This window comes from Streptopelia decaocto, assembly GCF_964273445.1.
Source record: "Streptopelia decaocto genome assembly, chromosome: 12".
NCBI classification, from domain to species: Eukaryota; Metazoa; Chordata; class Aves; order Columbiformes; family Columbidae; genus Streptopelia; species Streptopelia decaocto.
In genome coordinates this window covers 19,227,007-19,245,086 of record NC_138667.1, presented here as the reverse complement: position 1 = coordinate 19,245,086, position 18,080 = coordinate 19,227,007, and the positions used below count along the sequence as shown (strand labels likewise).

Below are 18,080 nucleotides of genomic sequence, written 5' to 3'. Positions count from 1 at the left end.
CTCTGAGGTCTTTTCCAACCCAGTCCATTCTGTGATTCTGTGATTAGCTATGGCTTTTAATTAGATATGTCACCACATCTGGGTGATAACAGGTTTCCAAAAATCTCATGCATCAAGTAGTGCATTCAAGAACTGCTTTGTATTTTATCCTGTAATCAATATCATCAACAGAAGTTTGTAACACAATGTATTCTGCATCAATTAAGCTACCACCCAGCCTGTTCAACTTATAGTTAACTACTGTGTACCTATCGATAGGTACTGTAACAGAGAGAGAACAGTTTTCATAATAAATAGATTTACTATTATTTCAACTGAATATAGAGATTCTTTTCTATTTGTAATATTGTTTTAATAAACAGTTCAGTTGGGCAAACCAAACAGATACCCCAGTTCATTTGCCACGATGTGCTAACTGATGAGAAATTTCCAGAGAGCTGCTTTCTCAGAAACCTGGGGCAGTTCTAAAGTCCTCAGAGTGATCATCAAGCAGCCCTTGCAGTTCCCGGGATCTGCGGACACGCAGCGGGGACCTGAAGTTGGGAAAGGTCCCCCGGCCTGATGAGTCTTTTTGCAATTTGCTGCCGGTGTATCGAGCAGCCAACCCTCCCCACGCCTTGTAGCCCATGAACCAAGCTCTACACCGACCATTTAAACACCAGTTACTAACAGCAAAGCTGCTCCTACCCCGAAATACTTCTCAAGCTGCGTGAAAGCGCAGGATGGCAACGCCAGGTCTGCAACCACGACAACAGCCAAGCGGCTGCGGATTCCAGCCCGAGGGTTCAGCAGCAAACCTTGAAACCATCACCCCCGCATGTCTGTATTTTAAGGGATTTTTAGTTCTAAAACTGAAATTAGCTGGAACTCCCGTGGCCACACTTTGCAGGCAAGAGGAGAGGTTCGACTCTCTAAGGCAAGACATTCACGTTACCTAGTGCCTGAACTCAAACAAAACTCAATTTGTTCAAGTTTTCATTCGCAAAAGCCATTTCTTTTAAGTATTTGATTTGTACACGTGAAACACTGAACCAATGAGTGATGCTATTATGTTATAAGAGATGCTAATATTAAATAAGGTATGTTCTGGTATGAAGGTTACATTCAGAAACACTTTAGCAAGTGCCACACAGTTACTATGTGTTCTGCGTTTTCTTTCCAAGGTCAGTATCCTGGGAGTTCAAGATTGTTAACTGGTATCAAAATCTCCCCTTTTATCATTTTCAATCCCTCCCAAAGCAGTGAAGAAACAGCAGCAATTCCCCCATCTATAAATTACGCAGATTCAGCTTCAACAGTTACTAGAAGAAAAACAACAGAGAACCTGAGATTCAGTGCCCCCCTGTGCACAGTGACCCCAGCCCCTGGTCTGCACAGCTGTGTTAACAGAGTAACCCAAAGAGCTCCAGGACTCCATGCTCACTGTTCTCCATTCAAACATGCGCAAGGACTGTAATGTAAGGCTATAACAGGATCACGCTTAGTAGGAAATAAAAAGCTCATCCTTTCTAAATGAAATCACACAATTATTAACAGGCTAGTCAGTTCATTGCAAGTTAAGAGAAATGGCAAAGCTCATTATGTTATTTTTTTGTAAATTAAATGAGAAAGCAAAACGTAGCAGGCAACATGCACAACTATGCTACTTATATCACAAGGTCAGTAAACAGGCAATAAAACACAAAAGCGGACCCCCCGCCCACAAGAGCCTGCTGTACAGAACCCCTCGGCTGCACTCGACAATGCAGCTCAGTAGAAGATTTCAGCAAAAGGATGCACAACAAACATTTAGCAGACTTAACAGTTGGATTAAACAGAGTCCGGAGAGTTTTAACACAATGTTCAACAGCATAACATTTACAACAAGAAAGAAGAAAGGCACCTGGAGACATCTGACACTGGGCATGCTCTGCAGGCATCTCAGTGCGCACATGCTCTCTACCAGGTTGGAGCAGCCTAGCCACAAAGACCTGGGCACAGAACACTGCAGGGTGACAAAAAGGAAGGAAGAGAAGAAGCAGTTAGATGCCACAACAAATCACTCAAGGCAGGCAACTCATTAGTACGTTAACGTGGGTACGGATCTATGTTATCACTACATTAAGCACAAGGTTAGCGGCCAAGGGTAAAATAACGACTGAAGATCCTTTTCAGAAAATAAGCCGTCCCTCTGTCCTATAACGAACTGATTTTCCTCGTCTGCAGCTGCTTGGCTTTAGGGCTCAGGTGAACACTTTATCTTACTACCAGTAGTTGCTGGGGTGGGCGCGTCGCTCAGCGATGCCCAGCAGAGGTTCTGCCCGGGGGACGGGGCCTCACCCCGAAACCACCGGCCAGGGATCAGCGCCAGAGCGGTATTTTTATTAACACCTTTGCGGTCACCCGTGGGGAACACAACTGCGGGAGCTTTCCATCACTGTCTCCACTTTCTCAAATCGCTTGTGCTTATTTATTTTGACAGCCAAGTCCACATTAACTTCTCAAATTACAGTCTGTATACTGGGACACTGACACAACCAAAACAATGTATTTTTTTTAGGGAGGAACAATGCCTTGCTCAGTTCGAATCGCAAGACCAAGTTCTGCTTAGTCCAGACATGTGGTATCCTGATTAAATAGGTTACTGGGGAAAAAATCTCTGTACGATCAGCTGAAGCTAAATTATACCCTAACTACGTTTATTAATTGTACCACCACGCAAGCCAGAAAGAACCCAGCTTGACCAGCAGGCTCCACATCGCTGACACGAGCAGTCAGGAACTATTAAGGAATCTTTTTTGTTCCTTTCCTGAAGAAATTTGATGCAGACAGACACCCCAAACCTTTTCTAGCTCCATGATATTATTTCACAGTTCCTTTTAAGGACAGAACACCACACACGCTCCACAAGCATCAGATAAAGTTGGGGAAGGATTCCATTCCTCACTATCGAGCAGCGCACAAACCCAGCTCGGGGATTTGGCACGGACTGCGCTTTCAATAGTTTTCACACAGGCTGCCTGTTTAGTTCTAACAAACACTGAATCTTTAAAAGAAAAAATCCCATGAAGCTTAAAGTTGAAAGTGGAGGTGAAGACTCGGAGAAAGCGGTGACTGGGGCAGCAATGAGGGGAGGGAGCCCAGAGCAACCCAAGAGGTTAAAAACTTTATTCTTTTCATTTTAGATCTTAAAAATTAAAGAAAAGAAAGCCTAATATTTTCATTTCTGTGCTGAGGAGAGAAATTAGAGCAAAACCAGAAATGAACCAGCACCAAACCACAGGGGATTCTCTGTCCTGTCCTGGGCGGGAAGGTCGCAGGCCCAGCCAGGGGCACTTTTACCTCACGTAGAGAGGTGAAAATCAACACATTCATGCTACATTGTGTTATTCTTTCAATATCAAAATAAATCGGTTTTCTGTTAAACATTTCTTATTTAAAGCTTAGAGAAATGTGATTTTTGATTTAGCTATCAAGTAATTAATCCAGTGTGTCTTTAATTACATTGCAATAATTTACTTTGACATGCCCTCATACAAATACTTGAAATTTAGTTCCCAGAATTGTCAACCGGTGACATTAGGGAAACTTCCTTAATTTCAATAAGACATCAAAAAAACAAAACATATCTTTTTAAAGAAAGATGGGATATACTGTTCAAACCCACTGATGAGGATATAGAAAATCCAGACCTTATATAGACAGTTTACAGCCTTCCTTCAAAATAAGCATATATCATTCAAGAAACTTCCTTTCTAATCTGGTTCACTATTTAATCCCATTTGGCACAATATCTGGTGTTCCTGCAACACCAAACCATCAACATTCAGTGCATTGCTGCAGCTATTTATTAAAGCCCAAATAAATGTTTGCATTTTTAAAATACAGGCCCAGTACAAATTTCAGTTCTGCTCACATCACTTAGTAAAAGCCATTGATCGAGAAACACAACTGATTTCTCCAAGATTTTCAGGTAAGATCTACAAAACTGTGTGTAATGTGTAGATTGAGTCCACAAATTACAAGCAAAAAATCACTGGTTTAGGTTGTTAGAGTGTGTTTTATTTTAGGAATTACTCTAGCTAACTAAGCCGAATATTAAAACTTAAGAGAAATATGGGTAACTTGACGACTACTTCTTAATTCAACTCAAAATACATTAGACACAGAGGCCATTTCCACGCCCAGTTTAAGCCATACAAAAAACTTTCCACAGTATTATAAAACCCTGAACAAAAATACTTAAAAAAATCACTTAGCTGTAGCAATGATATCACACAATATTACAAATTAAATATTGCATTCTACTTCATCAGGAATGTGCAAATATTTGTGTGCTTCACTGCCTTGTTATTTCTTAACCCTGCTCACATAGGAACTGTCAGAAAGAAAAGCAGAATAGTGGATTCAAGATTTAATTTTTGCGTAACAGGAACCCCAGCTTAGGCCTTTGCTGCTTTGCTGGCCCACCCTCAGGAGTCACTTGCAACGTTCCGGTTTCAATCTTAAATCTCAAATTGAAGAAAACTATGCATATGCTGGCATTTGCGTTCAAAACTAGAAATTGTCAGCAGTATCAGTACAACAGAAATATGCTTCAGTGTCTATAAAGCTCAGATGCTAAGAACTTCTTATGTTAAAGCAAGCAGGGGCGTTCTTACAATGTACCTGATAACTTTTGGGATAGAGGCAGCATATTGTTAATTCAAAAAACCCTCGGCACCCGAACAATCCAAAAATTAGTATTCACCTTGTACTTCTTATAGGTGCTGTTTTGTTAAAGCACTAGAAAATGTCCAGAAACCTTTCATTTCAGTGCATTTGAAATGAAGAGTTACATCCAAACAGAAATCACACTTTCTTACCCCTTCAAACAAACAAACCCAAAACAACACGTCAAACAAAAAACCTAGAAAGCCCACTAAATTGCTCAAGAAATAGATAGGGATTATCCCCCGTGTTCCTGATGGAACTAACACACTTTTGCCATATGGAAATATTGCAATGTCCTAATTGCAACGACAGCATTTCCATAATCAAACCTCACTGCTGGAGGTTTTAGAAAGTACTAATAAAACTTGGAATTTTTCACCGCAGTGTTTTTTTCATATAAGATTAATTTAAGGGATCAAAATTTATTGGTGTGTTTACAGTTTGGGAAACTCTGTTCTTAAGGCAAAAATATCCTTGCTTTTGAAAATCACTTTCTAAACACAGCCCATGAAAAGACTGGTAAGGGGAAGCAGTTTGGAATTTCAAAGAAAAATACAGTAAAACAAATGAAGGAGCTAATTTACTCCATTTCATTAAGGAGCATTCCACTAATTATATTCATTAATTCCTCCTGCAATTTCTTTCTTATGCAGTTTATTACAAAACAAAATTGAACGTTAGAACCTAACGAATTATTCAGGTTTCCAAATGCTGAAGTCTGAAATGCTTTTCCCAACTTTCTTACACCAAAGAACCAGCTCCTGGGGAAGGTGGGTCCAGAGATACAGTTTGGCACACAAGGCACGGCCAAAAAACTTCAACCTTCGTTCGGAATTCTCTTCGTGTTTTTAGCTGTAAGAAACTTGAACACTATTCAACATTGGTAATCTAACACCTAGTTTAGTTTGCTGTGATTTAGGCCTGGGCCAACAGAGCTGATACTTTATTTCCATTAGCACTCAATACTGATAAATTCCTGGGGTAACTAACTGCAGTCAGTAAAATCCCTTTCTATGGGTGGCAGTGACAGGCTCGTCCCCCCATAGCTCAGATTTAATGCTGCAAAAAGCCAGCTTAGACCTAAGGACAGTACGACAACTGATGCTCCCAACTCAAATTTAACATCTACCTCAGATCTTAAATTTCTCAAGAAACAGCATTAAACACAATGCGACAGAGAGAAACAGAAAGCAGTAACAGTGTTCAAAGGCCTTCAGTATTATTTTACACTCGGCAGGGAAGAGGTGCCAACGGCTCAAACCTTTTGCTCGCGGGGGCATCGTCCCGACCTTACCTGGTGTTTGACCTGAAGTGACTCATTCAAACTAGTGACAAGCAGAGCAGTGCTGGACCAACTAGCTATCGGGACAAGGAGGCTGGGTATTTGCAAGAGGTGGAAAAGTGAAAAAGGCATATTACACTCTTCAACGTGAATATTTAATTGGCAATGAAGCGTGGGGCATGCAGGTAACGCAAATCCACGTGTTCCACAAGTGACAGCCTGACTCGGCACCGTAACGCGTCCATTACGCCGCACGTTTTGGCACCACGTTGAGAGTCTTTGCTGAGGCGTTCGAAAACAAAGCCACAATTTACGTGAGACCAACAGTAGTACTTTGTGCTCCTCCTCTTTTCATCTCAAACCCACGCTGTCCCCTGAGAGGTGCCGTGTGTTCACATGCTCCACGCAGTTTGCTGCAATCGGTGCCATCACACCACTACCTTTCCCATGGTCGAAATGCAACCTCACGGCCAGCCCGAGTGCCTGCTTTGGAAGGCTGTTTGAGTACCACTCGTACAACGTATCTCCAAAACCCATGGAGTTCTACATAAGCATTCGAGTGTTCTGCTTCGATTTAGAAACAGCTGCTTTCTCAGGTCAAGAAACTTGCCTTGGGTATAATTTACTCTTGCATTTCTGTCCTTTGACAAACTACAAATGCAAAAGTGAATTTCTCAAAAAAAGGTATCCAAATTCATTTTAACTTGTGAAATGTTTTTGATTATTCCTTTATTGTTATCGAATCATTCTAAGAAAATAGGTAAGCAATTTCCCGTCAGAAAAATCTGTTTAGCTAAATGATTGCCATTCAAAAAAATCACTCAGTGCTGCCAACCTTCCAAAGGCCATTCGAGTTCTGTACGTGAGCTCCTTGCATTTGGGGAAAAACACTAAGTGAGGAATCAGGGCATTTAAAGCAAGACAAAGGGAAAACAGTTAATCAGAGAAATTCTCCTCATTACCACAGCGTTCTTCTAGATAGGACACTGAATTCACAGAAGGGTGATCGACAAGGCGGTCCCACTCTGCTCCTGGAGATCAAAGTACGCGCTTGCTACGACAAAACGAATGCTACAAAAGGAATATGGGTTCAGTGGAGAAAAGATTAGATGCTTTCTTTGCATATAACAACAACATTACTCCATTATAATTAATTCATCAGGATAAGACTCATGAGATGCAGTATCTCGTTTTCAGTAAGACACAGAAAAATGGAAAGAAAATCCCGAGACATTTACGTAAGTCACTCTGAATGGTTAACGAAATAATGTAAATTTTCCAAAATAGACAGGATTTAGCTTAGCGCTTGATTTCTTCATGTACATACATCCCAATGCCCACAGTTTCAAACTCCACAAGTGTGATATCCCTTTCTGCACTAAAATATCCTACGTTTTTCAAAAGAAAAATGGTTTCTCTGTGCTGTTACGTAGCAGGACCAGAGGCGTTCCAGACACCTACAGACTGCAGCACACCCGCTCGGAATAAACCAGAACTGGGGCAAAGAGAGAAACTCAGACAAGGAAGCTAACAGTGCACATTCAGACAGTACAAATTTTGAGTGAATAAGTTAAATGCTTAGAGAAACGTGGCTGAAACTTGTCTAGGATGTTAAAGCTGTCTTACACTCTTTCTGCACTAAGTTTTTAAGGATGAGGTCTAACACAATCTAAAAAATAATATTAAGCCCATCTAAAAATCTAGTCTAGACAAGGCAGCATGTAGTTGAACTTGACAGGGACAAATGCACATGAAGTCTGGGCTCGGTGCGTAATAAAATGCTCGCTTCACTGCAGACGAATATTTACATGGCCTTTCATAGCTGACTTACATTGTACTTTTTGAAATTCAAAACCTGGGCAAGAACTAAAGCTCCGACCCACATAAACTTGCACTCAAGTTCAACTCAGCTTTACTACTGACTTTGATAGGACTGTTTCACATTTTAAAAAGTCAAGTGATATTAAATATCATCACATCAGGGATCTCAATCAGCAGCGGTACACACTCATGCTTCCTCTTCCCCCTCCCCTCGGTGTATTTTAAATTATTTCCTCTTTTCAGTTTTCATCATCAAAGACACCAAGTTTGCTTCTGCCTCCCCAGTCTCTCATTTTAGAAACAGGCACACCCTGAACAGCAAATATTCCACGGGAAGACATTACTTTGCAGTGTTAACTCCAAAGCAAGCGGGACAGATTTAATCTGATATTAGATGAGACTGCAAGAAACATGTAAGACTAAGATTAATGACTATTTCCCTTAGGTTTGCCCTCAGCTTTTTTTAAAGAATTATACTATAAAGCATGGCCAAGACACCTCCACCCTAAGCAAATGAAATTCAAGTACTCAAAAAAGCAAACCAGGAAACAACAGTACCCTGTGCACAAATAATTCATTACATCTGCATTCATCCATTAAATTCAAGTATAATTTTTGCACAAAATACCACGCCAGCAAAACACAGAGCTAAAACATGAGACCAACAGCACCTACAAGAGTTTCCTCTACAGTAGATTAAATAGTGAGGCCTTACCATTGGCTTTAGTAGCTATCTACAAAAGGGAACACTCAAGCGGCTCAGTGTTATTGCTACTAATGTCAGGAGGAATTGAGGCATACTGCTTCGTACTAACTTTAGAAATAAGTTGCCAAGTTCATTAAAGCACTAAGTTACAACAAAGCTGGACACTGGGAGAGGTGCAGGTCACCTGTCCACACCAGATATTTAACTCGCATAACTTTATTTGCCTATCAGCCATAGACCTGGCTTTCCTTCCTAATGCACCTGTCTTTAAGATAACACGTTGTGTAGCCTTTCACAGTCATTCCAAAATCTCAGATGAATGTGACTCAAAATACAACCAGACTCCCCTCCTCTGAAAACCCGCTACAACTTTAAAGCTCCTCTTAAAACCCGTGCTTTGCAGCCGGCTCAGCTTTGAGAACAACCAGGACCAGAGCTTTACGTTAAATCTCAGGCAGGATTTAAAAGGCTGACTCGAAGTGCTGCCCACGACAGGATTTCACAAAGCATTTCAGCAGGATGAAGCTAGTGAAATTTATACTACAAACAACTAGACAAGTTCTCTAAATTTCTGATGAGAATCAGAGCAGACAGCTGCTACTTTCCTGAACTTGACCGAGAAGTTCCAAATTACTGGTAAACCTGCTTTCTCCTTCCAGAAGCAGGATTTGGAAACTGTTTGCTTGATGCCCTCATACCTGCTTCCCAGCTCTGCAGAAGGCAAGTCTACCTTACGGTCCCAGGTCCGTTTTTCACAGTAGATCTGCAATTTCCTAATAAACTGCATGTGCATTTACTGAATATGCCCCTTCTTACCCTAAGCTCGGCAGGTCACTCGCTGTGTTCTAACGCTTCGGGGACATTAAGCAGACAAAGCAAGATACTGACTTTGCGGACAAACTCATCTAAGCAGAAGCAGCAAGATATAGTACAGGGTGACTTCTTACCTGAAACTTTGTTTCTGGGCTTCAGATCCACCAATCCAGAATGAAAGGGGATTCGAATGGGTTTTCCTTCTCAGACTTTTCTGTTAAAAGAGAGCAGCCAATCATCTTCAGCTTGGGGTACCTACTTCTTTCTTGAACGAAATCCCAATTACATACTCCTAACGCTGTTAGAGAGACAAGGCAGCCAAGGCACCTTACCAGGCCGGGAACGGCTACGTTAGTGGGGTCATCGGATTGGTGGATCTAAGACAAAGAAACAGATTTATGGACAAGAAATTGCTCTTTCCCCTGCCCTGAATCACCCAACGCACACCAAGTGTTTTGGGGCTGCAGCTCGCTCTGCAAAGATGAAGAAAGATGAGAAGCAACTACAGTGCAAATAATGAAGCAAAGGCTACAGCTTCGGCCACCAGATTATGCCTCACAAGCCATGAACTGCCAGAACAGTAACATGCGGGTTTTCTAAACAGACCAATATAGTTCTCCTAATCTGCCATTACATGCTCGAAAGCATTTTATTGCAAGGATTATGTCCCTGTTTCCGGACTCCAAATGTTCTGACTTGCCTTTTGTATCTGCAGCACAAAGACGGGGTCTTCAAGACACTGACGATCTGAACGACAGCACTGAATTTCAGTAGATTTGCAGTATTACTGTGTCTCTGGAAAGCAATCTAGAACTAGAAGGGGGTAAGGCATGCTAATGCTGCTCCTGAGGCAAGAAACAGTCACCTCTTACTGAGCAAGATGATAAGAGGCCTTTATCCAGTACACCTAGAATATAAATGACTAATTGAAAGCAGCTTTAACAGTAACACCTAAGAGAAGATGGAGTCTGCAGAAAGTCCCTGCTATGTGTGTAACAGAAAATATGTCCTAGACAGACCAGCCTGGGCACCTTCCAGTCAGATCTTCAACCAGTCTGAGATAGGGCCTGCAAAATAATTTCCCCTGACAGCAGCGAGGAGCAACAGCGCCGTTTTTCAGATCGTAAGGCTGCGATGTCCCCAGAAGAACAGGCCCCGCGGTGTCACCCTTCCCTGTGCCCAGCCCCCAGCAGAGCCCACCAAACCTTCCGCAGCCTCCACAGTGGGCCCCGCAGCCCCAAGCAGCAGCAGCCTGGGGAAGGGTGGGAGAAGCTGCTGCTGCTGCTCACAGCTCTGCCGTGGAACCATCTCCACGAGTACAGTCGTGTCCCTGAGCGCCCGGAGAAAGGAGCATCTTCATGGTGGGGCGACGTTCCGCTTTCCTGGTAAAGCAAGAGTCGGCTATAGGGCGACATTTCAAGGACAGAGCAGCACTGCAAGCCCGATACCATGTCCAATCTGGGATTTTTAAGGCTGCCAAGTAAAGTGCTAAGATGTCAAGGCATATGACTCAGAATTTCAAGAGTACAATATAGCTCAGGAAGAAGCCAGCTATCAACATTACATAAATGTTCTGATTTGCTAAGTTCCAACAGAGCCAGCGGGGTGTTGGAGGGAGAGGCTTTCCTTAGAAGTATTTGCCGGTGTTACAGAACCCGTCTGATTTTTGTCTGCAGAAGCCCTGGCGTGATGGTGACAGCCTGAATATCAAGTTTCCCTGGTTAGTCCTTTGCTGCCCGAATAGAATTGCCTAAAAGATTGTCTATCAAATGCAAGCTGTAATTGTCACTGAAGTTGTGCAGACAGACTGTTAGCAGAGATTTTCCAAGAGCTGTATGTATTTTGGACTGAAATCTTTAAAGGATGGGAGATGTGAATACAGCACCGTCGTGCAAGCCATCCTGAAACACAAACGTGCCTCACAAAAAGGCGAACGGTGCGACTTATCCCAACTTCTTTGGTATCGAAACTTCATATCCAAGAACTCATCGACAGCATGAAACTCAGAATGCAGCCCCACAACTTGTAACACTGAATATATAGTTGCTTTTCTCCTCTAGGTCAATGAGCAGAATATTTTGTAGCTTTGCCACAATGAAAAGTTGACCCCAAAAGCCTTTTTTACCAGTTTAGCCAGAAAGCACGAGTCCCTTTTCCTATCAAGCGCGTACCTACCCACAACTTACAAATTTCTGCCTGTATTCACACAAAAAATGGGCAAGGGAAGCTGAGCTCTCCGACCCCCAATCAAAACGTTCAATTCCTGGGGCAGAAGTACAGGGATGCATTCCTGAGAGAACCTGAATTAACAAAGCAATGAAGAAACAACATGCCTTCAAACATTCCCATTGTTAATTCAGCCTGCGCAAGAAGCAAATTAAGTTTCCAAAAAGAGTCAGCGCTTTTTTGTTGTTAAAACAGAAATGGCATTGCATTATTTTTGCATTATCTGGTCTTGGTCGTGCACTACTCGCATTGGGAAATGTGTGGAAATGGGACAGGAAAACAGAGCAGGCTGTCAGATGTCACACCACTGAGCTCATGGATACATCCATAAAGTGGGAAAGGAAGGGATTTTCCAGAAGAAAAGTGGATATTCTGTGAATAATTAAGTACTACCAACAGCATGAAAATCAAATGGAGAAAACAGATTATATAACAACATAGACAGTGGCATTAGTATAAAGAAGACATCGCCAGAGAAAAAAGCTGGAACATAAGTATTGTTATTAATCAGCATTAAACAACTCAGTAAATATTCTCATTTCCCTTGATTTTATTTTCTCCGTTCCAACAAAGTATTACTTGTTGCAGAGCAGCCCTCGTATAACCGTGGGCTCTTATTCTCTCCCAGACATCATCCTTCCCGCATTGGCACATTTGCTGCAACATCCATTTCATTTGAAACCCACCGGCATCTCCCCTGGCCCGCTGCTGCACAGGAACGTGACACTGGAAATGCCAAAGCAACGTGACCTCTAAACTCCGCAGCAATAAAACGTAACACATCGAAAGACACACATCAAGTCGATTAAACAAGTAATGAAAGTGTTTTAGAAAACACATATGAAATTAAAAGGCACATCCATCCTTCGGGGAATGCTCCCAAGTCTCTCTAAGGGTTAAACTTGCAACACGGTGGTTTGTTTTGCAGAGATGCTGCTGCAAAGCTTGTGGGTGACCCAAATTTTTAGCAGCGTTCAACAACTCTGCCTAAAGGATACGGTCAGCGTGGTCCAAAATGCAGGAACGGCACATATGTGCTTTACAGCTTTGAAAGGAGCAACCCAATAGCACTCAGCGAGAGCAGCTGGCGCTCAGCCCAGCATGCCGTGGACACGGGATCTCCCTCCACAGCCACACCTGGGCACCATCCGGGACCTCCTGGCCCCAAACCCGAGCTCGCAGGCGACTCGTGGCCCTCAGGACTGGCCGGCGGTGCTGCCGCAGGCAGGAACCCGCACACGTGTTTCGGGCTGCAGGGGAACGCTCTCTGCTGGGTCTCATTTGCTCAGCGTTGTTGCAAAGGTTGGGAAATTTAGTAGTGTTAGAAAATTGAACTGCATTGTAAGGCAAAAAAAGAGTCTCCAAATCTCAAATGAGACTTAAAACGCCTTTGATGAAACACCAACATTTAGTCTCCCCAAGCAGCTGTAAGCTTACGCTATTAAGAACTAAAAGCAACTTAATTTCAGAATTTGCCCTACAAATGGAGCATCTGCAGTTTTCCATCACCTGTGTAAACCCCTGTCTGCTCCCGTAACCACCACAAACTTCAGGTAACTTTTTTCTTTGTAACCTCTGTTCCGCATCTTTGTGTTCTCCTCCTTCCCTTCGCCGCTCCATTTCCCCGCTCGGGCTATTGTTTCACCCAACCCTTCCCAGAAGATCCAGCTTTCCAGCCCTTCTTTGTCCACTTCCCTCATTTCATCATCACTCTGCTGGCTCTGAACTCAGCTGCCTGGCTCTAATTCATTTTCTTAAGCTCTTCCTTCCCATTTTCTGCACCGCTGCCAAAGTCACAGCAATCTATTCTCTTTATATTTGTGCCCCTCCTCTTCCAGGAGCTCTCTGCAGTGTGACGGTGGCTCGGACATCCCCTGCCCGCAGGCTCAGCTGTACCTTCCCAGCTGCTCTGCCCTTTCCCTTTTTCCCTGGGTACAAAACCACCCAGCACTCCATCCACCACGCTCTTAAATGTCTGACACACAGCTCTCAACTCTAATGTAGCTACTGGAGATTAAAAAAAGATAACTGCAAAGCAAATAGATTGTTATCGTACTAAAGAAAGCACAACTAGTTTACAGACAGGTTTACAAACTTCTTACTAACTCTCCATCTACTTCCAGCCTGTGATTAAGGACGAGTCACATCTGAGCTAGAACAGCACCTCCTTTGTTCCAGATGCAAAGATGATGGATGCCTAGTCCGTCTGTATCTCTATTGCTACAAAACCAAACCCTTTGAAGGATTCCTCTAAGAACACATGGAAAAACACGCACAAAAATGTAACCGCCTGCTTGGCTTGCAACGATGGAGCCAGGAAAGAAAAAAGCCAGAACGTTACAGCCCCACTGAGATACATACAGCAGCTGTAGTTTAGTTTCCAAACAGAATGCTAAGGTTTATTTTCCACTGTAAAGCTGTAACTAGTTTGGGGCGCAGTGTCAGTAACCCCAGTACCGCTGGCAGGGAGAACGGGAGCTGTCACCCGCGGGAAATACCGCACGGCCACACCGGTACCTCTGGAACTCGAAGACCTTGGGCTCACAACAAAGTTCCGCCAGGAGAAACTGAAAGACTTTTGGCAAGATATTCAGTTGTAGTTTTTAATTGATTATTTACGGAGGCACTTAAACGCTGGACACTTTTGAGAGAGACATTCTAAACAGTAAAAGTAGTGTGCTAGGAAGAATATTTTCCATATATATAACTTCTAAGATACAAATGATAACAGTTTTATTCCTAGGCATGCTCTTTCCACAACCCTTTCATGCTAGTGCTGCGGAGCAGCGTTATATTGAATTTAAACTGCCAGCTCTGCAGCAGCGGGATCTGTGTTTGGAGAACAGCATGCGCACCACGGGCATCGGGAAAAGAACGATGATCATAAGCTCAGCAAGTGAGAGAATTTACACACAGCTGGATTCCCGCTTCAGTAACCACGTCCCATTGGTGCCCGGTGGGTACAGGAGCTTGAGAGCAACAGCTTTTTTTAAATACTATCCACATCTCATTCTGCACACAGTTCACCCCGTAAATGCATAACTTTCTAACTTGTATTAAAAACAAAAGGATTTGCCATACTTACATATTCTTTTACAACCACTTTAATACAAAGAAGCTAATTACACCCTACTTTGAAAGTCTGCTGGTAAAACAAAACTATGGTTCAATGAAACTTTCTGAAAAAAATGAAAAACACGAGGCTTTTAGCAGATATTGAAGACCAAATGCATATAACAAGCTTTGATACAACTGAACAATACAGATTACTTCATACACAACTCGGAATCTGTAGGTAAAAAAACCCTGTTCCATAAAGCATTGCTGATGGTACTTCACCTTAAGAAAACCGTTCGATTCTTTCAAAGAGCAAAAAGGTTATAGTTATCTAATTTCACCGAGAAAATCAAAACCAGGGGGAAAAAGAGCCCTTTCAATGGCTTTGGCTGGCCCTCCATCTGTTCCGGATTACCTCCCTACTCCTCATTTTCTAAGTGTTTGCCCACTCACACAAAGCATTGAACTGAGCCAGCCTAAGAACAGAGGGATCTGAACTAAACCCAACCCTGTCAGAGCCTGAACCTGGAGCTGCAGCTGTGGGCACCCACCACGGGAGAGCCGTGAACCGGCAGCACGGAATGCATCGCTCAGCACCGCCACAACGGCCCGCTGACACGACTTACAAAACTAGAACGAGACGAGGAAAACCTTCAGCTGTCCTAAACAATACAGTGACTCCAGCACACTCGCTACAACTTCATAGGGCAAATGGAAGTTGTCACTCTGAAACCGTATTTCTATTAGATTCCAGCTTTAAAAATAGACTGGTATCATTTCCGTGACTGATTTTTCTTTAAATAAATGCAAATGATGTATCCAGTGAAGGCACAGTTGAGGGCTAGAACATCATGTTCTGAAACTTCTGTGCAATTAACATGTTGCCACATTATCTCTTGTTTATCAGCCACTCAGAATTATATTGTATCTGCTCCTCAGAACTTTTGCACCATATACTCACTCCTGTATTTACTACAGATTCATCCTTGGCAGTGGAGGGAAGGGATGGAGAACCCGAAGTGCACCAAAACCAACCTCCTGTATAAACCATCCTGCTTTTAGTAAACAGTAACATTCTAAAGAAGAAAAGCATCCCACTAAGGCTGAGATGACCCCTAGTTTGGGGATGTTTGTCACCAGCATCAGCAACTGATGCAAGAGTTTGTAAATAAGACTGAAATCTCTGTCAATACAGCTTCTGCTTCCTGTATTTAAACAAATCTTCCACAGAATCTTATCTTCTACAACACACAAGAAGGCAACACCTGCAAGCCACATCTTCATTTGGGAAGGACTTTCAATTATTTTTGTGACACATTTACACTCAAACACAAGTGCTCCTATGCAAATTTTCACTAAGGTTGAAATTAAATTTGACCGTTGACTACATTTTACAGAGTACCACCTTCTATTGGAAACTACTGAATTAATCATTCATCTTATTAAACGTTTATGTTTATTAATTTCTTGTGAAAGAGAGAAATGTGTTTCTTAAACCTCCTACTACGTAATAGAAATCTTAATAACCCCATCGATATTTGCATCAATTAGCACATTTCCCAGGTCCCACTGTAAACAGAAGGTACAACAGTCATCAGCAAAAGTGACATTTTCTTCTGCCTGCCAGCAACTTAGCCCCAAACAGAAGAGACTTCTAAAACAGGAGAGCATTTACCAAGAGACAAGCAAGAAAGTTGAGTGGGGCAAACGTACCTTCCAGCCTATTGAAGCACCTCCCGTAACCCCAGGCTGAGGAGTATTAGTCACCCTCCAGCCCAGGGAAGGCAAAAAGCCACTAAAACTCACTTTACACGTGGGAAATGTGGCTGTCATTGCTGACGGAAGGCACCGGTGCTGTGAGGAGCCCCCACACCGCCGGCCCCAGCCTCTCTCCTCCGTGCCGCAGTCCCCTAACGCGGAAACGCTTCTGATGGCAGAACTGCAAGATCACGGAATCGATAGGGCTCGGGAAAAGGAGGTTTGCTAAGAACAGCTTTGGAGCTCCTGGCCTCAGCGATCAGAAGCAAATACGGAAAGCATCACAATGGGTTTCTGGGTTCTCCCCATCACTTTTTTGTGGGTTTTTTTTTTTTTTTAATTTCTTCTTCTTGAGAGCAGACAGCACTCAAAAAAAAGGTCATATTTTTCCATACCAGGTCATTTATCAATAACTTTACCGGCTAAAAAAAGCCATTTAATGTCTCCACTGAACCCAGCTCGCCTTCAGAGTGCCTTACAAACAACCGTTTGCATTTGACCACCCAGTGCTGCAGGATCACAGGAAATTTGGTATATGAAAGCAAATTACGCTTATGACAAATAAATCAGAAGATATTTAGTTATATCACTCTACCTGCACTCCTAACCATTTTGTTCACCCTTAAAAGCTGTATAATTGGGGCTCCCTAATATTTGCCTACAGATACCCAATATTTGCTTTCACTTCCATCCGGCCGCCTCTCCGCTAACCAGAATTTAGCGGCATACGTGTTAATTAGGGGCTATAACAAATACCCCAATTAGGCCTAGTTAAGAACCCCGTGTTAGCCGGAGCGCCGCTGCCCCCGCACCGGCCCGCGGGCCCCGGCGGCCGCAGGGCCCGAGTCCTCCCGCTGGCCGTTTACACCCGCCCCCGGGCCCCGCCAGCGAGCGCGGCCGGGCCGGGCCCGGGGGCTCCGGGGAGGCCCCGCCGGGAACGCGGCGCCGCAGCCCGGGGGCCCGAGCCCCGCACGGCCGGTGCGTCCCGGGGCCCCTTCGGTTTGGGTTTTTGCAGCGCGTCCGCATCACCTGCGCACCGGGGCCGTTCTTCCGCGCCCGCCAGGCCGGCTCTGCCTTCCGGGGAGGTTGCGTTAATTTTATGTGATTTTTTTAAGTTAAATTGAGGCGCTCCTCGCGCCCCGGCCTGCGCCGATACCGCCCGGCGGCCGCGGGGGAGGAGCGGAGCGCAGCGGGCCGGGGGCCCCGCCGGGGCTGGGCGAGGGCCGCGAGCGGCCCAACCGAAGTCACCCTCGCGGCGGGACGGCGGGGCCGGACCCCGCAGGCCCGGGCGCGGCGGCGGGGCCTGGCGGCCAGCGGAGGGAGGCGGAGGGGGGGCGGCGGGGGGGACTCACCATCAGCTCGATGGTCTTGTCCTCGATCACCGAGTCCGGCTCCATCGCGGCGGCCGCCCCGCGCCCCGCCCGCCCCCGCGCCCGCCAGGCCCCGCCGCGCGCCCGCCCCCCGCGCCGCACTCACGCACGCATGCGCCGACGCACGCACGTTGCGTCCTCCGCAGCGTCGAAGCGCCCGGAAGAGGAGCGGAGAGGCACCGCCCGCCGCGGCGCCGCCGGTCACGGACTACAACTCCCGGCGGCCCCCGCGGCCCCGCGCCGCCATTGGCTGCGGGCCGCTCCCGGTGTGCCCCGCGGGGTCACGTGCCGCCGCGGCGGGGCGGCACTGCCGTCTCCATCGGGCCCAGCGGCGGGGACGGCGGGTCCCGCACAG

At 44.7% G+C, this 18,080-nt stretch overlaps 1 protein-coding gene across 4 annotated transcripts in view; it reads right to left on the bottom strand.

The window, feature by feature from the left end:
- Positions 1-17,825, bottom strand: part of FBXW11 (F-box and WD repeat domain containing 11) — a 70,226-nt gene extending 52,401 nt beyond the window's left edge. Inside the window, exons 1-3 of one of the 4 annotated variants that reach the window (XM_082064023.1) lie at positions 17,708-17,825; positions 9,449-9,528; positions 6,937-7,045 (exon numbers count right to left, since the gene is read on the bottom strand). Coding sequence is in view for 1 of the 4 variants with exons in the window: in XM_082064021.1 (XP_081920147.1) it covers positions 17,708-17,752 (45 nt within the window). In the remaining 3 variants the exon portion in view is untranslated. Of the gene's footprint in view, positions 1-5,986; positions 6,005-6,936; positions 7,046-9,448; positions 9,529-17,707 lie in introns of those variants that run through there. The other 3 variants (XM_082064022.1, XM_082064021.1, XM_082064024.1) reach the window with 3 other exon arrangements.
- Positions 17,826-18,080: the final 255 nt, after the last annotated feature.